At 49.8% G+C, this 27,374-nt stretch overlaps 1 protein-coding gene across 6 annotated transcripts in view; it reads left to right on the top strand.

The window, feature by feature from the left end:
* Positions 1 to 27,374, top strand: part of Farp1 (FERM, ARH/RhoGEF and pleckstrin domain protein 1) — a 210,107-nt gene that overhangs the window by 164,380 nt on the left and 18,353 nt on the right. For 4 of the 6 annotated variants that reach the window (XM_048800718.1, XM_048800719.1, XM_048800717.1 and 1 more), the window contains 4 exons: positions 7,380 to 7,567; positions 8,628 to 8,717; positions 9,741 to 9,874; positions 26,521 to 26,602. In XM_048800718.1, coding sequence (XP_048656675.1) covers positions 7,380 to 7,567; positions 8,628 to 8,717; positions 9,741 to 9,874; positions 26,521 to 26,602 — 494 coding nt within the window. The remainder of the gene's footprint in view (positions 1 to 7,379; positions 7,568 to 8,627; positions 8,718 to 9,740; positions 9,875 to 26,520; positions 26,603 to 27,374) is intronic. The other 2 variants (XM_048800721.1, XM_048800720.1) reach the window with 1 other exon arrangement.

The following is a 27,374-nucleotide window of genomic DNA, read 5'->3' as shown; positions in this document are numbered from 1 at the left end:
GGCCTAGAGTCACCGACAACAAAGATTAACAGTGTCCCGGTTGCCACCCATTCATTGGATGTCTACCTGAGCAGGGCCACCTGTTTCCTTGTAACCTAGAGAGAGGTTTCCAAGCGTTTCCCCTGTGGACAAAGGCTGTAATGTAGAGTTGTATATCATATCCTTTGGCATGGGGGGAGTTTTGTTTTCAAAAGAGATCTTCATAAAATAAATAGCACCTTACTCCCAGAAAACTGTAGATGACACCTTCCACACAGGAGATTTTTTTTTTTTTCTCATGAAAGCTAGTAAACGCCTCAGTGGAAGCTAGGAAAGAGCCAGAAAATCTTTTCCTGACAGCTTTCAAAATTGCAGAGAGTCTGATTTGCTCAGGATAACTGCAGCGCAGATTGACTGATGCCATGGGCATCGAAGCATACCCGGAAAGGGACCCCGAGGTGTCGAGGCCTCTGGCCTTGGATTATGATTTCCAGTGGAAGTCGGCTCATTTGCTTCTTAGTGAGGACCCTGGGTCAGGTTACTCTGCTCTGCCTTGGGGGAGGCAGGAGGAATCAAAACCAGTGGTGAACATGGGACACCTGATCAATTGCAAGCTGGTCTGAGAGGCTCACTCTGCAGAGCTAGTGTTGCTTCTGTGACCAGGGACAATGGCACTGGAGGACCTGGGAGTGTGTTGCTAGAGCTCGGTGCTGTGATTGCAGAACATGCAAAATGCAAAGTCCACAGACTAAGGAGTGAGCCAGGACCACCGGGTGTGGGTGGCGGAGAGGGGACTCCGAGGTCATCAGTCTGCATGATTAGGGATCAGAGTTGCTAGTTGGCTTGAGAATAGGAAAGAGCATCAGGGTCATTTAGGAGCCTGTGGTAGAGTGGCAACCTGTCATTACTCACAGACAAGCTTTTCTGGCTCATGAAACCAAGCGACCAACTCCTTTCTCCTGGGCTTCCAGGTCCCTTTGTAAGGAACAAAGTGTTTGCCACTCTGCCTGCAGGGACTTAGAGAAAGGCCAAAGATAGGTCTTCCAGCTCTCTCCAGAAGCACCTCGAGTGGCTGGCGGATTGAATCCCTCGCTCTTACCCCTTCCTGCTTGGAAGGTTTCTGTGGAGCCTCACTAACCCAGTCTCACCAGCTTGGCCTCTGCTATTAACCCAATTCCCTCCTGTTCCTCTGTGTTAATACTGTATTACTACTTAATACTGTAGGTGATGTGTTTTATTAAAAATTTCTAATACACCAAATTAATTTTCAACTAGAAAAGGCTGGGAACTTCATTCTCATTTTTGTCATTTGTTTAATAAATTCGAGGAACATTTTCTGTTGCTCCATTGTGCGCAGTGTTTTGTCGGCATGGACCTATGGGGGAAAAAGCTTTGTTTTCAGCATTCCGCCTTTATCCTGGAGCATGGCGCGTCCCCCGTCCCCTGCATTGTTGGAGCGCTGTCTGATGTCTTTTTGTTGTTGTTTAACACGACCTAAGCCCGGTTTGTATTGTAACGGCGTTTCCTCCAGGACGCAGTGATCCTGTCCGCTCAACAGCTCGCTGTCTCACAGGAACCTCCCAGGGTCCTCCCAGGTGGGCCGTGTTTCTCTAAGGTGGGGAGGAAGGGGATGAAGATGTGAATTTTCTGGCTTCATCTTCTGATGAGGACTGCACTTTATACTGTGGGCAGTGCTTGATGGAAGGCCCATGCAGGTGTACAGGATCACTGTAGCTGGGGGAAAGAGCTCATGGAAACAGAGCGCATCTGTGCCGGCAGCTTACATAGGGAGCTCCGACAGCTGACCAAGAGATGGTCCTCCGCATCCTGAATGAGAACATGGATTTAAATGGGGATAGGGAACTTCACCTAGCCGGGTGTGGTGATGCACACCTGTAACCCTAGCAACTTTGGGAGGCTGAGGCAGGAGGATCTTAAATTCAAGGCCAGCCTCAGCAACTTAGGCCCTCAGCAACTTACCAAAACCCTGTCTTAAAAATAAAAAGGGCTAGGGATGGGGCTCAGTGGCAAAACACCCCTGGGTACAATCTCCAGTACCAAAAAGAAAATTTCACCTAGACTGTATCTATCAGAATTGAGCCATGAGTTTGTTTTGGTAGGAGATAGAGAACTGCCCCCCAACACACACACACAGAGCTCAGCCCCAGTTGGCTTCTTGGGGCCAGTAGCTATTTCACCTTTTGATGAGTACCCAAGATGTACGCTCCCACAGATGCTGTCTGCTTCTATTTTCTCTCCACTGCATACAAGTGCAGAACCTCGATAAAGCATGGATTTCTACCACCACCAAGATTTCTGGCTTTTCCAGTAACAATGGGCTTGGTGGCTCTTTAAGCATGGAACCCCAAACTCATGTAACAGTGTGTGCACGCTATTAATGTCTCCTGTTAACCTAAACTGAAGAGGCTTTCACTTGTTCTGTCAGGTGTCTTGCTGTAAGAACTGTCCATTGTAACTGTTCTTTCCCACTGATGGCTGAAGTTGTGTCCCGAGCACAAGATGGTATTTCTCATTGCTGCGAAGCACCACGTTCCCCAACCCAAACACCTCACCGCCACCCGACCACCACCATCTTCAATCAGGAGGATTCTCCTTTCCTTCTTTCCCATCTGCAAGAACGAGCTTGTGGTTGTTCCCTGCCATTTCTCCATTAGTGACGTCTGTCTCTTTATTTTCCCGCACCTCGCCTCCCGGTTGCTTTTCTGAATTGCTTGATGATGAGCCGTGGAGTGGATGCTTAGCGGCCTATAAAACTTTTCTTAAAGGAACTGGGTCTGAGAAGCACATATACATGACCCTGGACAGCCTAAGGTATTGAGAAGAGGACACCACCACCGACCTTGGTAATCCCGTCACCTGGTTTCAAGGGGACCTTGTAACTTCCACCAAACACTGCCAGCTTTTTAAATTTTAGATTCCATCCAGCCACCTAAATCAGACCACCTCTGACTTAGTATGATACCAATCTCTTTGGATGACCAGCTTTCAAAATAGATCATCTCTAGAGATTTATTGTCCCCTCTTTTAGAGAGAGGTTGTGGATTTTAAAAGAGCCTTTTAAAAAATTGATGAAAACCTACATTCCTAATGGATTTCCTACATGTGCCTTGGGAACATATTCTGGGTACATAGATTAAAGCTCTGGTTTCAACCCAAATAACAGGAGGCAAATCATGATAAATGAGTGGCATCTAGAAGCTTGCAGAGGAAGTCATTTTACTTGAGGGAATACTGGAGAAGTTTTGAAAAGAGAAATTGGGAAAACAATGTCCTCATTTTTTATCAATATTCTTATTCTCAAATATTTAAATATTTAACAAACTGGCTGGATTACCATTTTTTAAATTACCAGATTTTTCTATTTCCCTCTTTTACAAGAAACAGACCGCTTACCTAGTTAAAAATTAGAGATTACCAATGTTTTGACCAATTTACAAAACAGGGCATAACTAAGTGTTTGAAATGTCATTTTTACTACTTGAAAAATAGATTAGAAACTTTTTTCCTTTCCCAGAACTCTGCATTTGTTTTTAAACATTCAGCAGGAGCCCAGGAGGTAGATGGTCAATAGGAAGCTGTGCTCGGTCCCCAGGGGCCCCAAGGCTGGCAGTTGGCTGACTGGTACCCTGCTGTCCTCCCAGGGCATTTCAATACCCCTGCTGAGGAGCTGGGAAAGACGATCTGCCAGTCCAGCCTCCCCAGGACCTGGGAGGAAGAATGATGAATGCATTTTAAACTAAAAGAGAGAGAAGAGCAAAGGCAGTTTCCAGGCTGGGTGATAAACTGAAATCCATAAATATAGCAGTGCTAATTTGAAGTTCTATAATTGTTTGTGCGACAGGAAAGTGTATATTAAAAAGGATTTTTAAAAAGCAATTACCGCAAATGCCTCCCTTGAGAGCATCCACAGTGGAGGTGTTGGCCACCCTGGGGCAACATAAGCTCAAATCCTTTCCTAGAGATCAGTGGGGGAGGAGTGGTCATGAAATTAGGGGGAAGAGGCGAAGGATTTTGGAGTTATTAACCTGAAATGGAACTGAATGCCTAAAAAATAAAAGCAGGGCACTTTCTGGAAGTAGGAAAAATATTTTTTGACACATTAGAAACTTCTAGAGGTTCAGGGCATACCTGATCTTTTCCAACTCATTTTAAACTTTCTACCTATTGCCTTAAAATCCAGGTGCTTCCTTCCAGAGTTCCCCCTAAATTATTTGCCTAGAGCTCCCTGAAGAAAGAAATTACCTTGTGTTAATTCGTTGTAAAGGAGAAGTGATGAACATTGAAAGGCGTTCGTCATTTCATTTAGTAGCACCACGGTTTCCTCCCCAGGTTGCCTGGGGCTGTGCCTTCAAAGCAGGTGACAGACTACAAGATCTGAACAAGCTTTGTAGTCCTGTACAGATCGGCTCGGGTGTGTCTTATCTAACGATAGGACCACGTGCATTGACTTTTTTATTAAATGGACTACTTCAGTGAACATTGATTCCATGTAGTTCCAATAACTCTGTGACCTTGGACATTGGCTTTCTTTAGCACCCTCTTCACAACCGCCCCGTGTGGACACCAGTTTGTACAGACTATTCTCCACACCCTGGCTCAAAGTCAAAAGAGAATTTTAATTACTCATCAAGCTGCCAAATTCTACTAATTGACCTTGTCAGCACATTTCATTCATTATTGAATATTAATGAGCGATTTTTTTTTTTTACTATGTCACCTGTAAAATTACAAAGCCTTGAGTAATTTTCTGTTACAAGGAGGGGAGGGGGCCTCTTCGCCATGACCCAAGCTCAAATTTGCAAAATTGAATGTCAGAGATTCGGACCTTTGCCTTCCTTAGTCTTGCTGATAGATTTCTAGTTCAGACTATTGGATGTTTATTGATTTATTGGTCTTACAGTTTAAGTACATCCACTGCCTCTCCTTTTGTAGACCCTGTGAATAGACACAAACCCCTCTCAGGAAATTGACCACCCTAATTTGGTCCTTCCCGTAGTGTGCATATTTCACATATAATGTAAGTGGTTGCACGCATCTTTAGGCTACAGGAGTGATATGCAATGATCGGTCACCCTGTCTGTGGGCCGGTCCTGAGCTGTCCCCTACCTGCCAAGGCCCAGAGGTGACCGTGACACTCACATTCAGCCTTCCACTTCCTGCCTCCAGTTAGTGAGAGAGGGTTCTTCCCAATCTAACCGACTCTTCTTTGAAAGGTGTCGTGCCTTCCGGGCAGGTGACCTCTCCTGGAACCAGTCTGTCGCCTTAAGCTTTCCGGCTCAGCCTACTCCGTACCAGGCTCTCGGGTGGGACTTGGCCAGGGTGTTTGCACTTGTCCTTCGGAGGGTGGAAGAGGTTGTATCTGGATGTGTGACTTGGTTTTCCGGGTTGCCGTGTGGCACTTTGCTTTCTCTCTGTCGCGGGTGCTATCCGGGGCCCGTGGTTCCTGCTCCCTCGCAGCCCGCTCCCCCTTCAAGCTAGCCTCCTAACCACTTTTTATTCTTGCTCCAACTCTTTCAATGATGAGACGAATGCTTTTCTGTTCCACGTCACTGCCAACTCCCGGCCCAGCATGCTCTCACTTACAGCCGCCTCACCGGGTCTCACGCACAGTGCGAGCGCTGACGGTAAGCCCCAGGTTCTGCTCGGTGACTGGTGGATTACTAAAAAGGGACTCAAACGGCATCTCACAAATGCATGAAATGTTCTGATCTCTAGACAAAACTGCCAGGATTTCTCTTTTCTATTCCTATTTGTAGTGATAACATTTTCCTTCTTGTGATTTTTTTTAAAAAAAGAGAATAGTGTAGTACCTTGCAACGATGCAGTTTTAATATGTTGTCACTCTTTCTATTTGACAGGTTCCAATTCTTTCACAATTATTGTATTCAGTTGTGCACTAGTGTCAATAAAATTGACATTTGTGAAGCGATTTCTGGCCTTTTTCTCCGGGGTTTACTGGGTCTGGTGGTGTGCGGGGTGACGGGGTCTCTACTAACACCAGGACTTCATTTCAGTGAGGTTTGTTTAAAATGGGAGGGTTTTTAAAAAATTTTTTTAACGCAGACTTCTTAAATCTGCCTTTTCCTTACATTTTCTAATCTTGTTATCCAAGGATCATTGGACTGACCGCTTGTCAGTGGGGTAGGACATCTACTCTTTGTTGTTTTCCAGATGCAGTGACACAGCTAACTGGTCAGCCTGGGAGCAGGGTGTGGGGGGAGGGGGACTCCCCTACAGTTCATTTCTACTGGGGTCAAACTTATTGCCCCTACTCCATCAGCTCCTTCCTAGGCTGCTCTGTCTTGTAATTTCCAAATAATAGACTAATAACTCCAGAGGAGAAGAGATGTCAGAAAAATGGGGGTAGGCCAGAAAATTGCTCTTTTCCCTTGGAGATCTTCAACAGTGTGCTGAGTAGCGATGAGCCTGGGACTGTATACTGAAAATGGAGGAAGCATTGACCTTGTCTTTCCTTAGAATGGTAACTTTGTTCAACACTAACTAGCTCATCTGCACTAGAATTATAAATGTACATGTTAGGTCAAAACAAACAGGTTAGAAATATATTTTGAAATACCCCATGTAGCCTCAGTGGATTGAGGTATAGATGTTGGCAAAATTACATTGGCAGAGCGCCCTGTACACACCATCGTCCCCGGCTGACATATAATGGGTAATGTGTGCATTTTCATATGATTTAATGTGGTATCCTTTTTCAAGGACTGATTTCCTACCTGTTGCTTTTGACTCATAAAGAGGAACTGTGATAATATAATGACCTCCAGCTTGCATTTTTAAATGACCATTATTGCATGTAACATGATGCTAGTGTTTCTGTCCCAAACAGTGACAGACATGGAATGACATCACCAGGTATAACAAGCTTGCTCTGTTCTTCGTAGAATGGGGAGTTAGTTGCTTGACCTCTCTGTTAGCTGTGCCCATTGTTACAAGACGTAGTCTGTCCTTGGTACACCAGTCCTTTAGTTGCCTGTTAGTTTAGTTCTATTTTCTGCTCATTTTTCCATGTCTTCTTGTAATAGAGATACTTTGTCTTTCTTGGGTAATTCTTAAAAATAAAAGCAGTAGTTAAGAGATGAAAATGTGATGGTGGGATGCCCTTTGCTTTTAAGCTATTTTAATTGTTATTGTGCAGAGTTCTGTCTTATCCTTAATGACATAACTGAGGCACCATTGAATTATGCATACTATTAAGACAGCCACAATTTAGGGAAAAAACTAGAAAATAATGAATGCATTGTTTGCCACGTGGTAGCCAAGGTTCTAAAGATCGGAAAAAGTGAAAAGTTGTAAATGGAAATCAAGTCCCAGAAGAAATTACTTTTTTTTTTTCTTTAAAACTTTTCATCCCCAAACAGGCTCCCTGACTGGTAGCCCTCACCTTTCAGAGCTGTCCATCAACTCACAGGGAGGGACGGCCCCCGCCAACGTGACCTTGTCTCCCAACCTGAGCCCTGACACCAAGCAGGCCTCTCCCCTGATCAGCCCACTGCTGAACGACCAGGCGTGTCCCAGGACGGACGACGAGGAGGAGGGCCGGAGAAAGGTACCCGTGTGTTTTTATTGCAGTAAAGTGAAATAACATAAAATGTACTGGTTTAAATTCAGTGGCATTCATACATTCTCAATGCCATGTCCATCTTCAAAACTTTTCCCTAACAAAGACTATCCTTATTAAATAATAATTCACCCTCTCTAGGGCCCTAGCAATCACCATTCTACCTTCTGTCTCAATGAGTTTGGTGACTCTTGGGACCTCATATGAGTGGAATCATAGGTATTTGTCTTTTGTCATTGGCTTGTTCCATTCGGCATAATGTCCTCAAGGGTCATCCATGTTGTAGCTGGTCAGAATTTCCTTCCTCTTTAAGGCGGAGTAATAGTCCCCTGTATGTGCCACATTTAGTTTCTCCATTTGTCCGCCACGGGGCAAACGTGCTATTCCCACCTCTTGCTGGTATGAATAGTGCCTTTCTGAACATGAACACGGGTGTGCCTGGATTTGTTGAGTCTCTGTTTCAGTTTCTTTGCGTACATACCCAGAGGTAGGATGATGTGGAGTCCCATGGCAGGCTGTGGGGACTTCCTTTTACTTGCTATTTAAAGAGAAAGAAAACCCAATGGCCAATCGGCTCCCAGGTGCTCACTGATCGACTCCAGGGAATCCCGTCACCATATCACAAGCTGATGGCACCCTGGTCCCTTTCAATCCAGCCATCCTTGCTATTTCCACAAGTGTAGAACTCCCATTTTTTGAAACTTAACAAGCATTGACGCTGCTAGCCATGGCACCGGAAATGGACCCTAGTTTCCTTGAAAGGCTGAATGACTGACATTTTACTTATCTGATTCCTTTAGCGGATGGTAATCTTTACGTGGAAGGAAACGTTCCAACATTGACCATATTCTCAATGGAGAGATCCATTATTTTTTTCTAGTTCTTTTAAATACAAAAATAAGAGGGTGTTTAGTCTTGATGCTGGCCAACCAAAGATTATAAGTTAATAACACAGCTTTAACTAGGACTTTCTAATAATCAGGACATTCTCAGAGACTTTCACTCAAAAACCATCATTGTGTCTTGTTTCCGTTGATGGATTTTGCAGAGATTCCCAACCGACAAGGCATACTTCATCGCTAAAGAGGTGTCCACCACTGAGCGGACGTATCTGAAGGATCTTGAAGTCATCACTTCGGTATGTGCAGTATTTCCCCATAGCATTAAATTACATGACTTATCTAAACTAATACTCAGCTTGGAGAGAAGCTGGAGCTCATTAAACGTTAGGGTCTCTGACTTCGATTGGAGGATTTCAATTCTGAGTTATAGAAAATTAAATGCTAATAGTATATTAAATGAGGAATATTCTCCATAAAAATTTTTGTAATTGTGGTTTTTAAATGTAAAGGAAAGACACTCCTAAAATAGAGAAAATTAAAATTGAACGTTTTGCTGTGTGCGTGCACCAATCTGGAACATTTGGGGTTTGCCGATTGTCAAGCGTAACTGATTATTCTTGAGCTCAAGGGCGACCTCAGAATGAACAGGAGCCTCATTTTATCTGTGATAAAAAGTGAAGTTATGTCAGCAAAATCTGCCAGAGGCTGCCTTTCATTATGGTAATCAGTCCTGTTTAGTCCTGGAAACAAAATCTAGGCATTCCAGATGACCTTCTGACCTTTGGATTCTGGGAAAACTTCCCCTTTGGGAGGTACGTGGTACTGAGTTTGTATATCCTGAGATGCATCTTGTGTTCGGCCTCAGCAGGTGCCCCGTACACACTGTGGAATCCTGTCCCCACGTACCTCTACAACCAGAGTGACTGTGCAGGCAGCTGCTCTGTCCCCGGGTTGGCCAGCTGCACGCTCAGCATCTTGATGTAGGAACAGAGGTGGCAGCTGCTACGGGGTGACTGTCCAGGAGTAGACCGGAATGGAGGTTTTCATGCAGGCATGGCCCATTTAAGAGACTTGTCCTGGCTTCAACAGTCCTTGGGTGACAGATTTTAGAAAGCGATTATGTAGAGAAGGGCGTTCTCCGTCAGACAGGAAAGGGAAAGCATCAGGGCCTGGTCCCCTGCTGCCCCTGGCAGGCTGAACATCTGGGGGAGGTGGGAGGCCCTGGCCTCCGGACACACAGGGCTGCACAGGTGTGGCTCCTGGAGACAGGCGCCATCGTCCACCTTCTCACCTCTAACTCGTCCTTCTTTCGTTCCCAGTGGTTTCATAGCACCATGAGCACAGAGGACTCCATGCCCGAAACATTGAAAAGTCTCATATTCCCGAATTTTGAACCTTTGCACAAATTTCATACCAATTTTCTCAAGGAAATCGAGCAACGACTGGCTCTGTGGTGAGTACACTGATATTTAACGGCACCTCCGTGCCGTTTGACACTGCAGCCCAGAGCAGAGGTCAAGGGCAAGAAACTGGCTTAAGACAAGTCAGCCCTAAAAAGATTTTAAAAAATAAAAAGGTACTGGGGATTGAACCCAGGGGTGCTTTAACACTGAGCTGCAATGCCAGCCTTTTTATTTCCAAAAAGAGTCTCACTAAGATAATTATGACCTCACTAAGTTGCTGAGGTCAGCCCCAAACTTGTGATCCTCCTGCCTTAGCCTCCCACTTCTCTGGGATATCAGGAGTGCACCATGATGCCCAGCTCCCTAACAAGATTTTTAGTTAAATTCTACACCTATTTAAATCTCATCTTCATTTTTTCTCCCCTTTGATTTATAATTCTTCAAACTGCATTTTTTTTCTTATGATAATTACCAAAAAATAAAGGTAATTGCTTTTGGAGGGATGGCGGGGATCCTTAAGAGTAGAAGCCCATGGAGGCTTTGAGAGGTGTTGGCAATATTTCACTGCTGCTTGCTTTGTAGTTATTTGTGAAGTACCTGTGTGTCTTATGACAGTTTTTTTGTTTAACAGCATTTTGACATCTACAAAGCTCTGTGCAACACAAACACACACACACACATACACTTTTACCTTGATTTATCGTAAGGGTGTATTTTGCTATATAAGTGAATGGACAGACATGCAGTGCATAAATAAAACACTAGAAAGTACCCAAATGTCCATCAACAGAAGACTGGTTAAGAATGATGTTAAACCTGCCCACTAAAGACCAAATACACTCAGTACCTGAGAGATGAAAGGGAGATACAGAAACATCTGAAAAAACTCTGAATGGTGTAGAAGGAAAAATCTGAGGCACCTTTACCTAAAATAGAACCTTCTATCAAAAACAATTTCTATGGGATTTTTTAAAGCCAGGTGTAGTAGACACATGGGAAGTGGATTGCAGGAAAAAGCTAGCAAGCCCTTCTCTGCTTTGGATAGCTGTCAACCCCTTGGGGGCCATGTCCTCGCAATGGGTAAGAATCTGGTTGAAAGTGGCCTTGGGGACACTTAATGACTATGGGGCCTGCAGGGCCTTGTCTGGGGTAGTCTGGCCTCAGGTGACCCCCGACTGTGGCCTTCAATTCTCACTTCATAGAGCTGCTCTCCTGCTCTGTGAGGCGGGTGTGAGTGTCTGATCCCCTCAGAGGAGCCCAACTTTGAACCTTTTTTTATACCTGGAGGATAATTTGTGTGCACTTTTCCATCCTTTGCAAGAACAAGGAGGAAGCATTTTACTCAGAGGCCCTGCGGGGGGTGGCGGGAGGAGCACAGAATTGAGAAGTCACAGGTACGACAAAGTCAGCTCACTGAAATTGGGAAAAAGCAGAAATATCACTTCAAGAATCTTGTGCATGTAAAAGAAACACCACTTTTCAAAAATTAAAAAAAAAATCTACAAAATTGAACTTCCCAAACTTTACCTGGAACTTTCACATTCTGCCATGTTGCTTCGTCACTGGACAAAGGTGAATGACGCTCTTGTAAGGGGTCAGAGACCTTTCCATTGCTGTCTTCTGGCCAGACGTGTATCAGTACAGACCTTCCGGACACTGAGGCAGAGTCACGTGTGGCAGTTGGTTTGAATCATGTTGTAGAGGTCACATGTAGGAAATGCCAGTAGGTGGTCCCCTGACATCCTACCGCAGTGGCTTCGGCAGGCTCCTACGTTAATGCGCACAGCCAGAGAACGTTGAAGCATTGCCTGACACATGGCATTTTAGGAACAAATGCCGTGTTAATGGGTCTGTGACTATAAATCTTTAGCATCTGGCGCTTGCCTGCAAAAGAACATCCAGTTGCTTAAATAGTAGCTAATGTCATTTGATTTCCAAAGGGTCTTCCTGAATGGTCTTCCAAGGGGCCATACTTCTACCTGTGTTCTACCTGAAGACACCAGAAGCATGTGACAGACTCAAAACTAGTCAATGTGTAGCTCAGTTGACATGACCTTCATTGACCTTGCAATAGCAGGCCAAACCAAATAGCCGATGCTCCTCAGGGGTGAATGTAAAGCTCAGCAATCAGGGTCAGCTGGTCGATTTCTCAAGTGCATGATGAGGGAGGCCAGGCTTGGCAGGGACTGGGAGGGAAAAGGCAGGGTGTGCGTGGGCTCGGGGGAAGCCCCTGACCCTCCACACCTGTAGGATGGAGGCTACTTGTTAAAGTTACCCGGAACCTTAAAAAACCTCCACCAGGCAGAACCCAGACCAATGACATCAGGCTCTCTGGAGGGTAGAACTAAGCAGATCTTTTCTGCAGCTTCCCAGGTGATTCTCATGTGTACAGAACCTTTGCCCTGGACCCATTATAAAGAGCCCAGAGCATGAAAAACAATTCGTCCCTTCAGACTTCAGGCCCAAAGCTCGTGCGGATTCTACCCCATCTCTGAGGTTCACGTTTGAAATAGGATAAGGAGGTTGCATTCCTCTTTAAAAAAGAAGGAAAAGAGAGGAAGAAGGGTAATTTGGCCTAGTGTAGAGAAGACTTTAGAAAACCCAACACCCTTCAAACACCTGCAGGCTGGTCCTGAGTGAGGAGTAAGTGTCATTTTGTACCAGGGAACAGAACAGAAATAAAGGAGTGAAATTTCAAAGAAGCACCTTATGTCTGTAAACAGGAAAGGGCTCCTGGGGCTGTGGCAGCGAGCGCCGCCGTCTGGGGTCCTCCTGCAGAGGGCACTGTGCCTTTCCAGAGGTGTTTATTAAATGAAACCTCAGACCCAGGAGGGCATCCAGGTCATAGGGGGCCGAGGGGTTGAGAAATGCAGATTGCCTGGCCATGCTCAGCCCTCCAGAAGCAGTACTTTGAGGGTGAGACCCAGAAATTTGTGTTTTAAAGTACTCCTTGGGGTAGTTAAGATGAATATCTTTTTTGGAAGAATTGACCCTGCAATTCCTCCAGCTAATTTTAGAGTCTGTGGTTCTTTGGTTTGCATTTCACAGACTGGGTATAAGTCTTGTTTCTTTATTCTATAAGCCTGAAGGAACAGATGAATGAATAAATGAATGAGTGGGTTAGTGCTGTGGTTTAAACATGGTTAGTGTCCCTCAAAGTTCCATATGTGGCAGACATAGTCTCCAGGGTGGTACTTTCGGGAGGTGCCATGGACCTTTCTCTCTCTGCTTCCTGACTTAAAATGTGGCACTTGCTCCGACAAGCACTCCCGTCCACTATCCACCAAAAAGAGGCCAAGGTCAGACCTTCTGATCTTGAACATGAACCTCCCAAACTATGAATAAACCCTTTCTTCATAATTAGCCTGTCTCAGGTATTTTGTTACAGGAATGTGAAGCTAACTAATAAGGAAGGTGAGTGTGTGTCTGGATTTGCCCATAGGGACTTGAACTCTTAGAGCAGGAGGCAGGCACAGAGACAAGAGGGTCTGGCTTCTTGTAGATGAGGGGCTACGTCTGGGTTAGACACAAAGCACTTCTGCCAGTTTGGCCTTGGAGGACACGTGGGCTCTTAATGCCTACACAGGACAGGCCACCTCAGCTGAATATGGCCAGTGAGAAGAACTACTCACAGCAAGTTTCTTAAGGAAGGAGTTCACCCTGAGTCGCTGATTGGCAAGCTGTGCGTGGGCACCTGTGTGTGATTTCCTGTGTGTCTTGTGTGTATGCAGGTGTATGTCTAGACTTTCGTGTTGTGGTGGTATGGGGACATGGCTTGGCTCGCCCCAGATGCAATGACTAGGACTTAGGTTCAGTCCACCTCAGGCCTGTGTGCAGCTGTCCATGGGCCTGGCAGAGCCTCATTTCCTCATCTGTAAAATGTGTCAGGGCTGTTTCGCCAACTCAACAGGACAGTGTTTGGGAAGGCTTGGCAGGCTGCCCCCTCCCCACATGGAGAGGGAGGAAGCTGGCCGTTTTAAAATACACTTTTGTAAATTTTGAAATAATTTTAAACTGGGGAAAGTCGCCAAGATGGTAGAGATTCTGTCCACTCCTCGCACCGTCACCCTGGCAGATCCAGTGGAAGGGAGGAGCCGGCGTTTGTGCATCACTATTAGCTAAACTCTAGGTCTTATTCAGCGATGAGATTTTTCAGTGGTTCCTGTTAGTGGAAATGCATCTGGAACGCACCCTGCACCAGGAATCCCCCAGAACCAGACACATAAACGATACGGTTGATACAGTCGTCACACGTGTCCCTTCAGTCCTCTGGGAGGCTGTAGTTGGCCTCCATCCGCAGCCAGGGAGTGTAGGGGGAACAAGATCAGGGAGCTTTCCAGCGTGATCAGGCCCAACCCCGGTTTGGTAAACACACCTGCCCTCTCCAAATGTCACCTTCTGCTGGGTAAACACACCTGAGCAGGGAGCGTGGATGCCCAAAGCCTGCTGCATGCTGGCAAAGGCCAGCTTCCCCATTTCTTCAGAAACAAGGAAAGCTGGTTTGGTGAGTTCTGAAAACCGGAAGAGACCTTTTCCTTTTGAAAGCAAAGAGCCATTTACTCAGCTGCCCCACTGCTTTGGAGAAGGCCACTTACCACCAACCTCGGGCATTCTGGGCAGACTTCAGACTCCATCCCTGGGGTGACGGGCAGACGTTGGGCACAGGCTGGCCAGGTGGTGACCCAAGGTAGACTGAGGCCTGCTGTGGTCCAGAATGCTTTGGTCATCTCCACAGTGTGCAGGTCTTCACCACCGGTCATAAGGCACTAGGGACAGTGGACAGTCATACGGAGGCACTTGGAATAGGCTGTGGGGCACACAGAGTTTTCAGGGTGGAATCAACCACACACAAGCTGGGCCAGGCGCACTGGGGAAGTGCTGCAGAGCTCTATCCAGGAGGCCAGACAGCCTGGACGGCGCCATGTCCCTGAGCAGTAGGACTCAGACAAAGGGAAGGCAAGGGACGATCACCTTCAACTGTGGCTAACTGGGACAGTGCTCATGAAATTAAGAGAGAGACTCAGGAAGCAGAGAAGGAGCAAGGGGAGGTGAGCTTGGTCCGGGCACCATAATTCTGAGGAGTTGATAACGAAGTCCTCCAGTGGTGGGAAATGAGAGTCCTAGGGCTGGGAAAGAAATGGGGCACAGAAGTGTGGGTTTGGAAATGAGAATCAAACACTGAAGGAAGAGAACATGGAGAGCAACAGAGTCAGAGACGGGATCTTCCTGATCCTAGCTGTGAGGCAGCTTTCCTTCCCTAGGTGGAGAGTGTGAGCCAGTCAGCAAAGGAGCCCTGAGAAGCCACCAGAATTCAGGAAAAGAAAGCCCGAGGGTGGAGGGTCCCAGGGGAGAGCAGGTGGTCACCATGAGGCCAGGGCGGGCTGATGAGGGTTCCTGGTGTTCAGGAGCCCGCAGAAGAGGGGTCTGCAGGGGGGAGAGATGCCGGGGCAGAGAGGAGGCTCTTCAGGGTGGGACCCACTCCGGCTGTAGGCAGGAGTTCCACAGGCCGAGCAGCTTTCCTCCCGGTGACGTTCGCTGGCTGAGGCAGAGTGGCCATGGCTGAGAGGGTCAGAAATTGTTTCACCGTCCCGAGGATGTTCCGTGTTCATAGAAGCCCCAGGGAACAAAGAGAACAGAGGTTCATCTTTTCCTCTTCAATCTCTATGCCCTTAGAAGCTTAGAGTCTTTGCCTTCATATCGTTAAAGATAATCGTGGGGATTTCTCAAAAAAAATAAGCAAAATTGCCATGAAATCCAGCAGTTCCACTCCTAGGAATATGCCCCAAAAATTGAAGGAAGGGACTCGGACAGGTAATTTGTACATCAGGCTTCACAGGAGCGTCATTCACAATAGCCAGGAGGAGGAGACAACCCGTGTCCTTTGACACAGGAATGGATAGGCACCTCGTGGTCCCTGCATACAGTAATGTCGTGTAGACATTGATACGTGTGCCATAAGCCAGGCCACGAGCGAACACAGGGGGTAAGTTCCCCTTTTAAAAATCCCTGGAACACAGTGAGGTTCACAGAGACAGAGAGTGGAATGGCTCCAGGGGAGGAATGGGGAGCCGTGTTGAATGGGGACAAGCTTCCCTTTGGGAAGAAGAAAGAATGGAAGAAGAGGAGGTGGACGTGGGGATAGCTGCACACTTATAGGTGGTCACGATGGTGAGTGTGGTGTTACGCACAGTTCCTCGCAGATTTACAAAGGGTAGGACTCATAGGGTGCCCAGCGCCCCATGAGATGGAGCCTTCAGAACTGCTTTGCACACGGCTGCTGCGCCTGCGTGTTCGCCGTGTCCTGCTGCCCGGGGCCTTCCGGGGCTCATCCCTATGACCCATGCTCAGCCTCAGGAGGCAAGTGGGATTGCAGGAGGAATCGCCTCCTTTCTGTCCCCATCAGCCTACGTGCCAGGCCTTGAGGGGTTAAATCCTGAGAGCCTCCTGGGCCCTCACACTGATTGGGGGCCAGGCTCTTCCCAGGAGCATTTTAATCTGAATGCGGACCTCAGGAGGCTTGAAGGCCTCCTGTCCCTGACTGTGGAGGCCCTTTGCGTCTCCCACTGCTGTCCCTTTGCTGCCCAGCAGGCCCAGGGGCTTGGTTCTCAGCAGTGCCATTTCTCCTTGGTGACACAGGAAGGGCGTGGCAGTGAGCGTCCCAGATGTTGCCCACTTCTCCTGAGGTGATGTCCAGACTTACTGTCCTCTCTGGCCTGTGTTTGAAGGTGGGGTCTGCCAGGGATGGCATTAGAAGGGAGCCTGAGCACCCCCACCACACACGGAGGTCCCGTAAGCAGGTGCTTTTCCTGCAGGTCTCTGGGGGCCTCGCCACCCCTCCAAACGGGAGCTCTCCCCTAACTCAGAAGCAGCCAGCTCCTCTTCACACCTTGTCCCAGAAGAGGCAAATGTCCCCTGGGGTCAAAGCAGGTGCCGGGCCTGGGTCCACACCATGTTCCACCCCACCCAGTCACACATGCATACACCCCCTGCCCAACCCCGAGGCCGGCCACCACCACGCTCCATCTCCAGGACAGCAGAAGGGTGGACAGACCCCGCACCCTGCTGGTGCCAGCAGCTGCAGGTGGCCTCTGCCCAGCAAGGCAGCAGCTGGCTGTGTGTGCAGGTACTCCCCAGGCGTAAGCTGGCCCCCACCCAGGAAGCATCTGTGGACTATTCCCACAGCTACCTGAGGAACGGGTCTGGTTTCTGTGTTATTTTGTAGCCCAAGGTCAGGACAGCTGTGCAGGTTGACTGTAGAGGGTCCCTTTCATTGTTAACGGTGATCATCCCTGTCCCACAGCTTTGCTCGAGGTTTGGACAAGTCTTACCAGACATGGGGCGATGCAAAGGTGTCTGGGCATGCCGTGGCACACGTACTAGGGGCAGGGACCACTTGCTCTCCTTTAGAGTAGACTTAGCCAGCAGTGGCTAGTATCCAGTGGGTGTCGTATCCACCGCCTCCCAGGCTCCCCGTGCCCCCGCCTTCCAGCGATGTGCGTTCCGTGGGGAGCAGGGACTTGGGGCATCGCTGCCGCGGCCCAGGAAACCTGAGTCACGCCTGAACCCGGCAGTCACTTAACCACATTGATTTTCCCACCGTAAAATCGATTTAGCCCATTTCGGGAGCTGCGACTCCCCCTCTCCCCTTCCGTGAATTCCCGTGACGGTCCTTGGCCTTTGTATATCACCGGTCACTTAGCACCTGGGATCTCCGTTACTTAAGCACTTGTCCGACTGCTCTGCCAAGGCTGGGGGTGCCTCTGGGGAAGCCGTTCCAGTCTGGAATTCAGTATGACATTTGCTCACCTGGATGGACAGACAGATGAACAAATGGCTTCTCCCACATAAACTGCATTGAGCCTCTTGCTAAGGCTCATTTTCATTGTGTTTTTAATCCTTTCCTGCCTCATCTTCCCTGGAAATATTTTTAGACCATTTACAAATGGAAAACAACAGAAGAAAAAGATAAAGACATCCGCAGTTGTCCACAGCAGTGGCCACTAGTCACATGGAGCAGATTAAATGTAATCAAAGAAAATTTAGCTTCTGAGTGACATTAGTCACATTCCAAGTGCTCATTAGCCACAGTGGCTGGCGGTCCCTGTGTTGGGTAGCAGACAGAAAGAACACTTCCTTCCCACAGAAGACTTTCTTGGACCGAATGTGTCTGAAGGAGCAGGGTGGGCTGGGGCTTCACTCGGGGTAGAGACCCGGGTTCCATCCCTAGGGAAGAAAAGAATGAAAGGGGGAACCAGGTTCCCTCTCATTGGCCCGAGGAACTCAAGGCCTGGTGCTCCAGGCACTTAGTTACAGCCCCATGGGTGACAGTGACTTGGTTTCCTCTGGGGTCCCTTCCACAGTAATGAATTGCTATGTCATGCCCCCAAGGCTCCAGGATGGACCTTTATATCAAAGGGGACGTGGCAAGTGAGGATGGACAGGGCTTTTAAACTTATAAATCATATTCAAGTGCAGAGTTTGTGGCCTTAATTCTAAGAAACTACAACTAATGAGCAACTACTGTGTGCACACTCTGCATTGACATGGCACCAATGCAAGTTGGCATTAACTGATCAAAATGAAGCCATCAATATATAATTTTCCTCTTGGTCTTCAAAAGCAGGATGGCGAGCCATGGTCCAAGGACAGATCTGACCTGCTTCCTGTTTTGTTAACAGAGTTTTACAGAAACATAGTTGTCCTCGCTGTCTGTGGTGGCATTTATACTGCATGGGCAGACTTGAGTTGCCACGGTGACCGTAGGACCTCAAAGCCAGGTGCATGTGTCACCTGGCCCTTCACACAGAGGGCTTGCCAGCAGTGCCCTCTTTGGAAGTCCCCACCGGGCACTCAGTGCCAGTCTCTGCCCTGGCCCTGCCCTGTCTGCAGGAGGACCTGGGTGGGTCTGAGCCTGAGAAGACAGCCCGGGGTTTGTTCTCATTGGCCTGGGGACATCTTAGGCAAACAGTCCCAGCAGGGAGGGGACCTTCAAGGGTGGCTCCCTGCCCTCGGGGCTCTCTCCACCCCAAGGACTGCAGCACAGACAGTGCCCCACGAGGGCATTACAGACACCTCAAGCCGTGCCCCAGAGATGCTGAGCAGTGGTCGGGGGAGGAATCCGCGGCTCGGCCAGAGGAAGGGACGCACAGCAGTGGCCCTGCGTCCAGGCAGGCTGAGTCCTCCCCTCCCTCTGCTGGCCTCTGCTTTCTGGCTGGGCCTCCTTCCCACTTTTGAGGCCTTAGCTTTGCGGCCACAGGCTCCAGCCTCACTGAAGGAGCCACCAGGAGAAGGCAAGGTCACCCCCACTCCACCTCGCCGTGCCCTGTGGGTGCTGGGTTCTGTGGGTTCTCCTCTAAGAATGTGGGCCACAGCTCCCCCTCCCTCCCCGCCAAGGCCGCCTGGTCCCTGGCACCTAGGGACCTCTGAGGACTTGTGTTATGGTCCTCTGCATCTCTACCCACCCTGCTGTGGGGACCTGGGGGACAGAACTGCTCACGTCCCATCTGATTGTGACTGAGGTCTACAGAGGTGCCGTGATTTCCACACAAGGCTCCTCCTAGGGTGGAGGCAAGCAGGCTGTTTATTTTATGCCTTAGAATGGAGGAAAAGGGCTGCTATAAATGTTTATGGGTGATGGGTTTTACTTCCTGAGTTCCAGACAGTATTAAGCACCGCTCATAGATCAGGTCCTCGCAGATTTACCAGAACCCTGTTAAGTAGATGCTGTTGTTATTCCCTCACATCACATCCGAATCAGGGAGACTCAGAGAGGGTCAGTAATTTCGTGAAAGTCACGCAGCTGGTAAGGGCAGGCCTGGGTTGTGACCCAGGCAATCTGGCTACCACTGTGCCTTTGGCTGCAGGTGCTTTAGGCTTGACATTTAGAGGGGAAGGACTCCAGGAAGCAGCTTCGTCACTCTGTAACTCTGTAACACGGCTGTAACATGAGAACTAATTCCCAGCTCTTCGGAGACCTGAGCCCGGAACAGAATCTAAAATAGCCACTGCCTGCTGTTGTGTGCTGCTCCTGCCGTCCTGACACACTCACAGGCTCCAGGCCGTGGGGACAGGGCCGGGATGCAGCTCTCTGCCTGGTTGTACACGGGGCAGCTGGAGGCAGGGGCCATCTCTGCCCTCGCCCCCTGCATCGGGTGCTGTGCTGCCGTCACAGCCTCCCTGTGCTGACCCCGTCAGCCCACAGGAGGGCGCGTTCTTCTGTTTTCCTTTGTTCAGCAGGAAAGTGGCAGGATGGGACAAACTCTCAAGTCAGCAAAACCTTCCAGAACCTTCTTTCACTACATATTCGGACAAGTCTGTACTGTGGGCCTGCCACACGTCATTACTCCTCGGGGTTCACTGAGCCACTTCTCTGTCCAGAATTGCTCTCTAGTTCCACTCTCTGCCCCATAACAAGGAGCATCCTGGTAAGACTTAGAAGGGAAGTCCAGGGAGTGTTCAGGGGCCCACCCCGCGTCCTACACGTGCCCCTCGAGAGATGGTGAGCATCCAAGCCCTTCCCCAGAGCAGGAATCATCAACAGTGTCCTGGAGGTGTCCGCCAATGAACCACCGCCGTGTCCCCTGCCGTGCCTTGGTTTCCTCGGCATCGTCTACTGTGCCTTTCTCTAAGTTCTCTTTGACCATCCAGCATCCTGGGGAGTCCCTCCTCTCTCTCCCTGCAGAAAGTGAGGATCAGAACGGGGGACCTCCCCAGGGGCAGAGGCCAGGAAGAGCCGTCTCTCCCTCTCCTGGAGGCTGTAAGCCGGGGGTAGGGAGGCAGCGGTGAGCTGTACCACTCCTGGCTCTACCTGCGCCCGGCTGGCAGAATTTTGGTATGGAGGAAATATTCTGTCTAGAGCAGCCACTGGCCACACGGGCTGTCGAGCACTGGAAACGTGGCCAGGGTGACTGAGGAACTGAATGTGACGCTTGCCTTGCGTTTGGGTAAAGTTAGGCTTGTGGGTATGATTTCCCTGCCCCTTGTGCCTGAGTGTCCCTCACGTGACACCTGGACCGTCCGCCGTCCTGGTGTTCCAGTCTGCGAGGCAGTTGTCGGAAGTAACCCTCGGGGACAGTCCCCGGCTCCTTCCCACCTGCTTCCGCTGGGTCGCGGCTCCTGCTCTTTGAGGTGGCTTTCACTGGTCAGAGGTGAGGCAGCCCGGAAACGGCTTGAGCCAAGGCAGCCTGGGAGCTGGGGAAGCTAGGCTCACTGTGCCGGGGACACTGTGGGTGAGTGGCTTGTGCAGGTGTGGATTTATTTTAAATTTCGTGTCTGTGTGTTGCTTGTTTTAAAGGCAAGAAAGACATGTTAGGGGCATGGAGCTGCCTGAACAGGCTTTCCACCGCCTGGCTAGAGGGACAGGGACTGTGGTTGTCGGTAACATTGCCATTTATTTGTGTTTATGTGTTTATTGAAGGGGGTACCAGGGATTGCACTCAGGGGCACTCGACCACTGAGCCACATCCCCAGCCCTATTTTACATTTTATTTAGACTCAGGGCCTCACCGAGTTGCTTAGTGCCTCACTTTTGCTGAGGCTGGCTTTGAACTCGTGATCCTCCTGCCTCAGCCTCCCGAGCCATTATGATTACAGGCGAGCACCCCCACGCCCAGTGACATTTCCTTTTAAAGCAGGAGTAAACGTCACACGTCCCCAAGCACAGCCAAGAGCTCATTTCTCGTGGATTTTCTGCCTTACCCCTGACTATGTAGCCTGGGTGCTTTGACAGCAGGCTGCTTTCCTTAGAAAAACAAAGACACTTCCAGTTGCCCAAATGACAGGGGGGTTCCTGCCAGAAGCCACCTGAGAGCACACAGTATCCAGGTCATTGGACCCATTGCCCTGGCTCTTCTGCTGTTTTAACACGCACCCCGCTAACCACAGATTAAACACAGGTGAGTACACAGGGCTTGCTGGACACGTCACACCTGCCGTAAGGTGGCTGGGTGGTAACTTTTGTCCTTCTTCCTCAGTCTGACCTAGAGTTAGACCTCAGAAGGAAGAAGCCGGAGCTCTCAACAGCCGGGTAGTGTACATGAGAGGCCAAGAGCGCAAAGGGCCCCGTGCCCCAATACCCATGGCTGGCAGACTCCATAAGGCCTGGCCAGGGAGATGCCAGGCCCCAGCTGGACTTGATCAGTGGGGCTGCAAATAATGTTAAAATTAATAGATTTTCCTCTCTGTGGATTCAGAGGATACGGAGACCCATCCAAAGGTCCCGAGAACCTCATGTGTTACCTGTGGCCAGTGTGTCATATGTTACGTGCATATTAATACAGCGCGTTGCTCTGGCTACCTCAGTAGCTTTTTGAACTAGCCACACCGCCCACCCCACGTACCAGCATGAGCTTTGTCTCCCCCATCTGCTCACTCCCATGCTTTTACTTACTTAGACACACAGACACACATAATAACATACATTTTTTTTTTCCATTTAGAATCAGACGCTGCAGGGAGTAGTAAGGTTAAGAATGTGATGTTTGTTTTGCCAATGCAGACTCAGAGGCTTCAAAAAACTGGATCTGTGTGTTAGGGGTCAGAGGGCACCAGGACACGGAGCAGGGTGAAGAAGGCGGAGAAGGGAGGGCGGGGATTTCTCTTGGGCTACTTGGGAAGCCCAGCATGGGCATTACTGCCTTTCGCTGGCTGGATTGCCTTGGACCCATCCCCAAGGATGGCCCCCGGCTTCTGTGTTCTGGAAAGTTCTCCCTCCCCCCACAGGGAGACCACCTCACAGGGCAGTCAGACTTGAGGGACAGGTGGGAGATGGCATGGTCAGTGAGGTCCACAGCCCACTGTGAACTCGGTCCCCTTTGGGTTCTGTGTTGACCTGGGGCTGGGAACGTGACCTGGATAGCACAGTGTGGGTTTATCCTGGCTGGCTTTGCCTACCTGCGGCCTGTGAAAGTAGAATTCTTGGCTGTCAGAGAAAAAAACCCAGGTCAAGGCCCCTCCTGTCTCCTGAGGGGCTGACGGGGGCCAGACCCACAGCCCCCCTCCTAGATGGCACACACAGGTCAAGCTCACCCAAGGTTACCTTCCTCTTTTTTCCTTCTTCCTGTTGGTCGGTCAGTCGGCTGCTACGTGCTGACCAGCTCAGCGAGTGAAGTGTTCGAACAAGGTTGGGAAGACTCGAGAGTTCACGGTGTGCCCGTGCGTGTGTGTGTTCAGTCCTTTGCTGGGGTCAGTGGAGTTACTCCTGGGCGTGCGTTAATCACATTGCAAGGGTCAGAGGGTAGCATCTGGGTGCGGTTTTCCTAAGTAAAATTGTCAAAAGAATTTCCATCTTTGTGCTGCGTGGTAATTACCCAGACAACAAATATGTGGCCCTGCCTTCTGAACAAGGACCCCTTTCTTATGGGATTAACATCCGCAGGATGTTGTGGAAGAGTCATAATTACTTGTTCATGTTCCTGATAATAAAATGACCTTTCAGCTACTTATAATAAAATGAACGCCTTGCATTTGTGGACTTGGTAGCAGGGACGTAGAGGAAGTCAGACTCGAAGGTATTTCCACACGGGGGCAGCGGAGTTTGGGTTTGGCCCCGGCCCCGCAGGACAAGTCTCATGTTTGGACCACACGGGGCAGTGTGACCCGTGGCGGGGACAGATTTGCTACACTATTTGCAGAAACTTCAGAGCCCCCAGCCTGCTCTCAGCATGGAGCCAAGCCCCTTTAAATTTAGTGCTGTTGTCTCCGTGGCCCAGGGGACAGATGCCACCGGCACAGGGCAAGTCCAGGCGCTGAGGACCTGGGGACACAGACACGGCTGGGATAGCAGCAGATACAGGAAGTTGAGTTGCGTTGAGGGGTTTTTACATCAATAGATTTCCCTTTAATAAATAGCTGGCAAAAGAACAGAGGGAGTGAGAGAAATGGAGTCTGGCCTCCACTCTCCGCTCTGCGCCACTCTCCCAGCGTCCTCTGCTCTCCTGGGCTCTCCTGGGCGGTGCTGGCTGTGGAGGGGAGGCACTTGTTGCTAATGGCAACCAGGAGCCCGCCCCTCTCTCCCCAGCCAGCTCAGTCCAGGCTACTCGCGGTGAATAACCAAATCCCATGCTTTGAACTGCAGACCCTTCTTCTGGTGATGTCACCTGGCAGGCCCATTGGGAAATTCCTGGGTCAGTTATTGAAGTTCCAGATCATCGCTCCGTGTCCACAAACCAGGTTTCAGTTGTGCCTCCTTTTCTGGCTGTGTGCCATTTAGTCCTGTCATTCTGGCCCCCTCGGGTTCTTTGAAGGGAAGACCTACTGTGTTCAGGAACGGAAGGCCACGGGGAGAGGAAACGAGAACATGCTGGCCTTTAGGAGAGCGTGGTGTGCTGTGTGGGTGGAGGGCGTCGCCAGCAAGAGCTTCCCATCGACTGGTCTACCCTCTGTTCCGGGGTTGAAGCTGAAGGGCCGCCGGTCAGTTATCAGCTAAGCTCAGTCACATGCAAGGGTCAGCAAAACAGCCAGATGATGAAGGGCTCCATGGTGGCTTGGCTAAGACCCACCACTCCACAGGTGCCTCGAGCCCAAGGGGTGGATCCACAGGGCTCAGCAGTGGGCTGTGGATTGTCACCAGGGGAGACTGGAGTCTATGGAAGATGCTGGAGCAGCCCTTGGCAACCCTGTTCCAGGAGAGAATTTGATCTGCTGTCGGGGACGAGGGAGAGGGACAAGTGGGAGATAATGGAGGTTCCTAGCTTGGGGCAGAATAGTGAGACCATTAAGAAAATGTAGGAAGAGGGTTGGGCCTGGGAACCAGACCATGGACGGGGGAACGTCTGGGTCTATTTGTGGGGTCATTTGCGTTGAGCTCTCTGGAAGGTCTGAGAACCTGGGTCGATAGCTGTGTAGAGAACGTTTGGGTGTAGATTGGGATCTTGACCTGAAACTAGAGAGCACAGGAGGACATCTTTCCTCTGCGAAGGACAAAGGAATGATGGCCACCAATGGGTTCCAAAGGACACAGACATCTCGGAAGTAGTACAGAGAGGAGGAGGGGGCGAGGGGCTAAGAGCAGACCTGGAGGCTGCTGAGGGTTATGGCAGGGAAAGGCTGGTGGGGACACGGCGGCCTCAGTGGGGGACTCGGTGGCAGGGAGAGGGCTTGGCACAATGGTTGAGAGGCTAATGGCAAATGTCCCATGAACCACGTCAGGGAGCGTAGAGGATAGAATCCATGTCCGTGGAGAGGAGGACGGTGACGGGCGGCCAGGGGGAAGCAAAGACAGGGAGTTCCACGTGGGACAGAGGGTGGGCCAGGCTGGAGAAGGCCGAGGAAGCGGAGGCCCAGGGCTGGGCCTCCCTTCTGTTTCAGGGGGGCTCTAGTGGCTCCAGCGGTGGGCGCCCCCTGGCTCCTGTGGGGGGGTGCGCACGGTGCCTGGCCTTGGCCAGCAGCAGAAAGGGTGCTGTCGATGGCGGGTGGGTGGAGCCAGGGGCGGAGTGGGGGCTGTCCCCGTCTTCACTGCACCGGCCTGTCTGCCTCCTGGCCTCGCTTGATGATGCCCGTGTGTGCCCCCTGCCTCCGCTGGTCCCCTGAAGGTCCTCAGTGAACCAGAGATGGAGGCACAGATGGGGCCTCCAGCACCCTGCCAACGTCTGTTCTCACACTGGGGGTTACCAGCTACTGCACATGTCTGCACCCCCAGAGCCACCTCACCTGAGCCGCCGCCTCCTCTGTTCCCTGTGGACACCTCTAAAGTCCAGTACCCGAGTCTCGTTGGCTTTTAGTTTCTTTAATTCACCCCGCTCCTACCAGTTGGCTTCTGGCGATCTGGAACCGTCGTCTGAAGATATCCACCAGGTCGATTGTTGTTTTAATCTGGGAAATTCTTTTCCCAAAGCCACTGCAAACTCAGAAGCTCGACTGCCCGGGCTCAAGGACAAGTTCCCTGCCTCGAGTTAACAGGCATTGGACTGCAGAGTTTCTCTGTGCCTCAGTTTCCCTAGCTATACAATGAAAGCTACAGTAGACCCGCTTCATGAAGCTGCTCTGAGGGTTAGAAGACTCGATGCCTCTAATGTCCTTATTGGTAGATCGTCTGGTACATGAAGGACTCAGTAAATAGTCACTAATATTGTTATTTTCCTTGTGGCTATCGAAGTCCCTGAATTATCAACGTCAGCTTTGGCACTGAGCTATAGGAAACATGACAATATGTGCACACACTCCTTCCACGTGCACACAGCTTTGCTGTGCATCTGGAGGGCCCGGTCCCTCCCCATGTCCCTCTCTACTTGGCCACCCATCCTGCCCCCTCCAGGAATTGGGCCTCCTGCATTTTCCCAATTTTGTCTTTCCCTTCCCAAGGGCTTTCCAGACAGTTCTTGGCTTCAGCTAAGGGCCCTTGGGAACAGAAACATCAATTCGGGGGCTGTCTTGCTTCCCGCAAGTGTTAGTCCCATCTACGGGATGCAGTCGGCTCCCGAGTCAGTTAAGGTAAGTGTCCTTCAGGCTCAGGACGTGGATGGAAAACAATTAATGTGAGATGAAACTAAAAGATCGGAAATTGGTTCTGCCCTCCTCCAAAGCACAAGTGGGATTCTTGTCTGCAGAGTGAGGAGGGTAATTTCAGTCTCCTTCCAGCCCTGACATGCCGTGACCCCGGAGAAAGTGCAGGGGACGCCCCGGGAGGGGTACAAACGGGAGGTGGCCTTTCCGGTCATCTGTCCACTGTTAACATTTGCCTTTGGAACTTTGCTCTCAGGGAAGGCCGCTCAAACGCCCACCTCAGAGGAGATCACCAAAGAATCGGAGACGTCATGCTGAGGAACATTCAGGGCATGAAGGTGAGAGGGGTGGCCTGGGGTGGGCAGGACCCCAGAAGAGGAAGCTGGGCCGCCCAGGCCCCGGCTTTCAGCCCTTCACAGGCACATTGCCGACCCCCTGCAGACACCCGACGCAGAGCAGCGAGGGTGACAGTCTGCGTGAATTTTCCTCCAGGCTTTCTAGGTGTTACTTGGAGGAAACATTTTTAGTAGTTTTTTTGTTGTTGTTGCTGCTGTTGTTTCAAAGTCTTTGTATTTGCACCCAGAAAAACAGGTACTTTTTTTTTACTGAATAGATCATTCAAAACATTTTTTTAAATGGCAGACAAAACATTGGTTGACTACGTAGCTCATTTCCAGTTGGTGGTTGTGGTTTCTTCTAAGCATGACAAAATATTAGCTGTGTAGGAATTCCAGGAAATCCCATGACTTTAGATCAGCATGGAAGAGTGTGGGTGTGTGCACGTGTGTGTGCGTGTGGGTGCTTTAGTTTGTTGTGTTTTGTGGTGCTGGGGATTAAACCTAGGCTTTGTACATGCTAGGCAAGCATCTCCTACCTCTGAGCTTCACCTCCAGCTTTTTTATTTTATTTTGAGTCAAAAGTCTCACTAAGTTGCTGAGGCTGGCCTTGAATTTGCCATCCTCCTGCCTCAGCCTCCTGAGTAGCTGAGTTTATAGTGCACCACCATGCCCAGCTAAGCCAATGTATACTTTTAATCATCCAGTAGTATTTACAATGAAAGTATACTTGAAGAAGTCAATAAATATTAAACCAGTACTCTACCATATATTT

Source organism: Marmota marmota, unplaced genomic scaffold (genome assembly GCF_001458135.2).
Source record: "Marmota marmota marmota unplaced genomic scaffold, marMar, whole genome shotgun sequence".
Lineage (NCBI taxonomy): Eukaryota > Metazoa > Chordata > Mammalia > Rodentia > Sciuridae > Marmota > Marmota marmota.
Note: the sequence above shows the minus strand (reverse complement) of the source record. Positions and strands in the feature narration are given on the sequence as shown.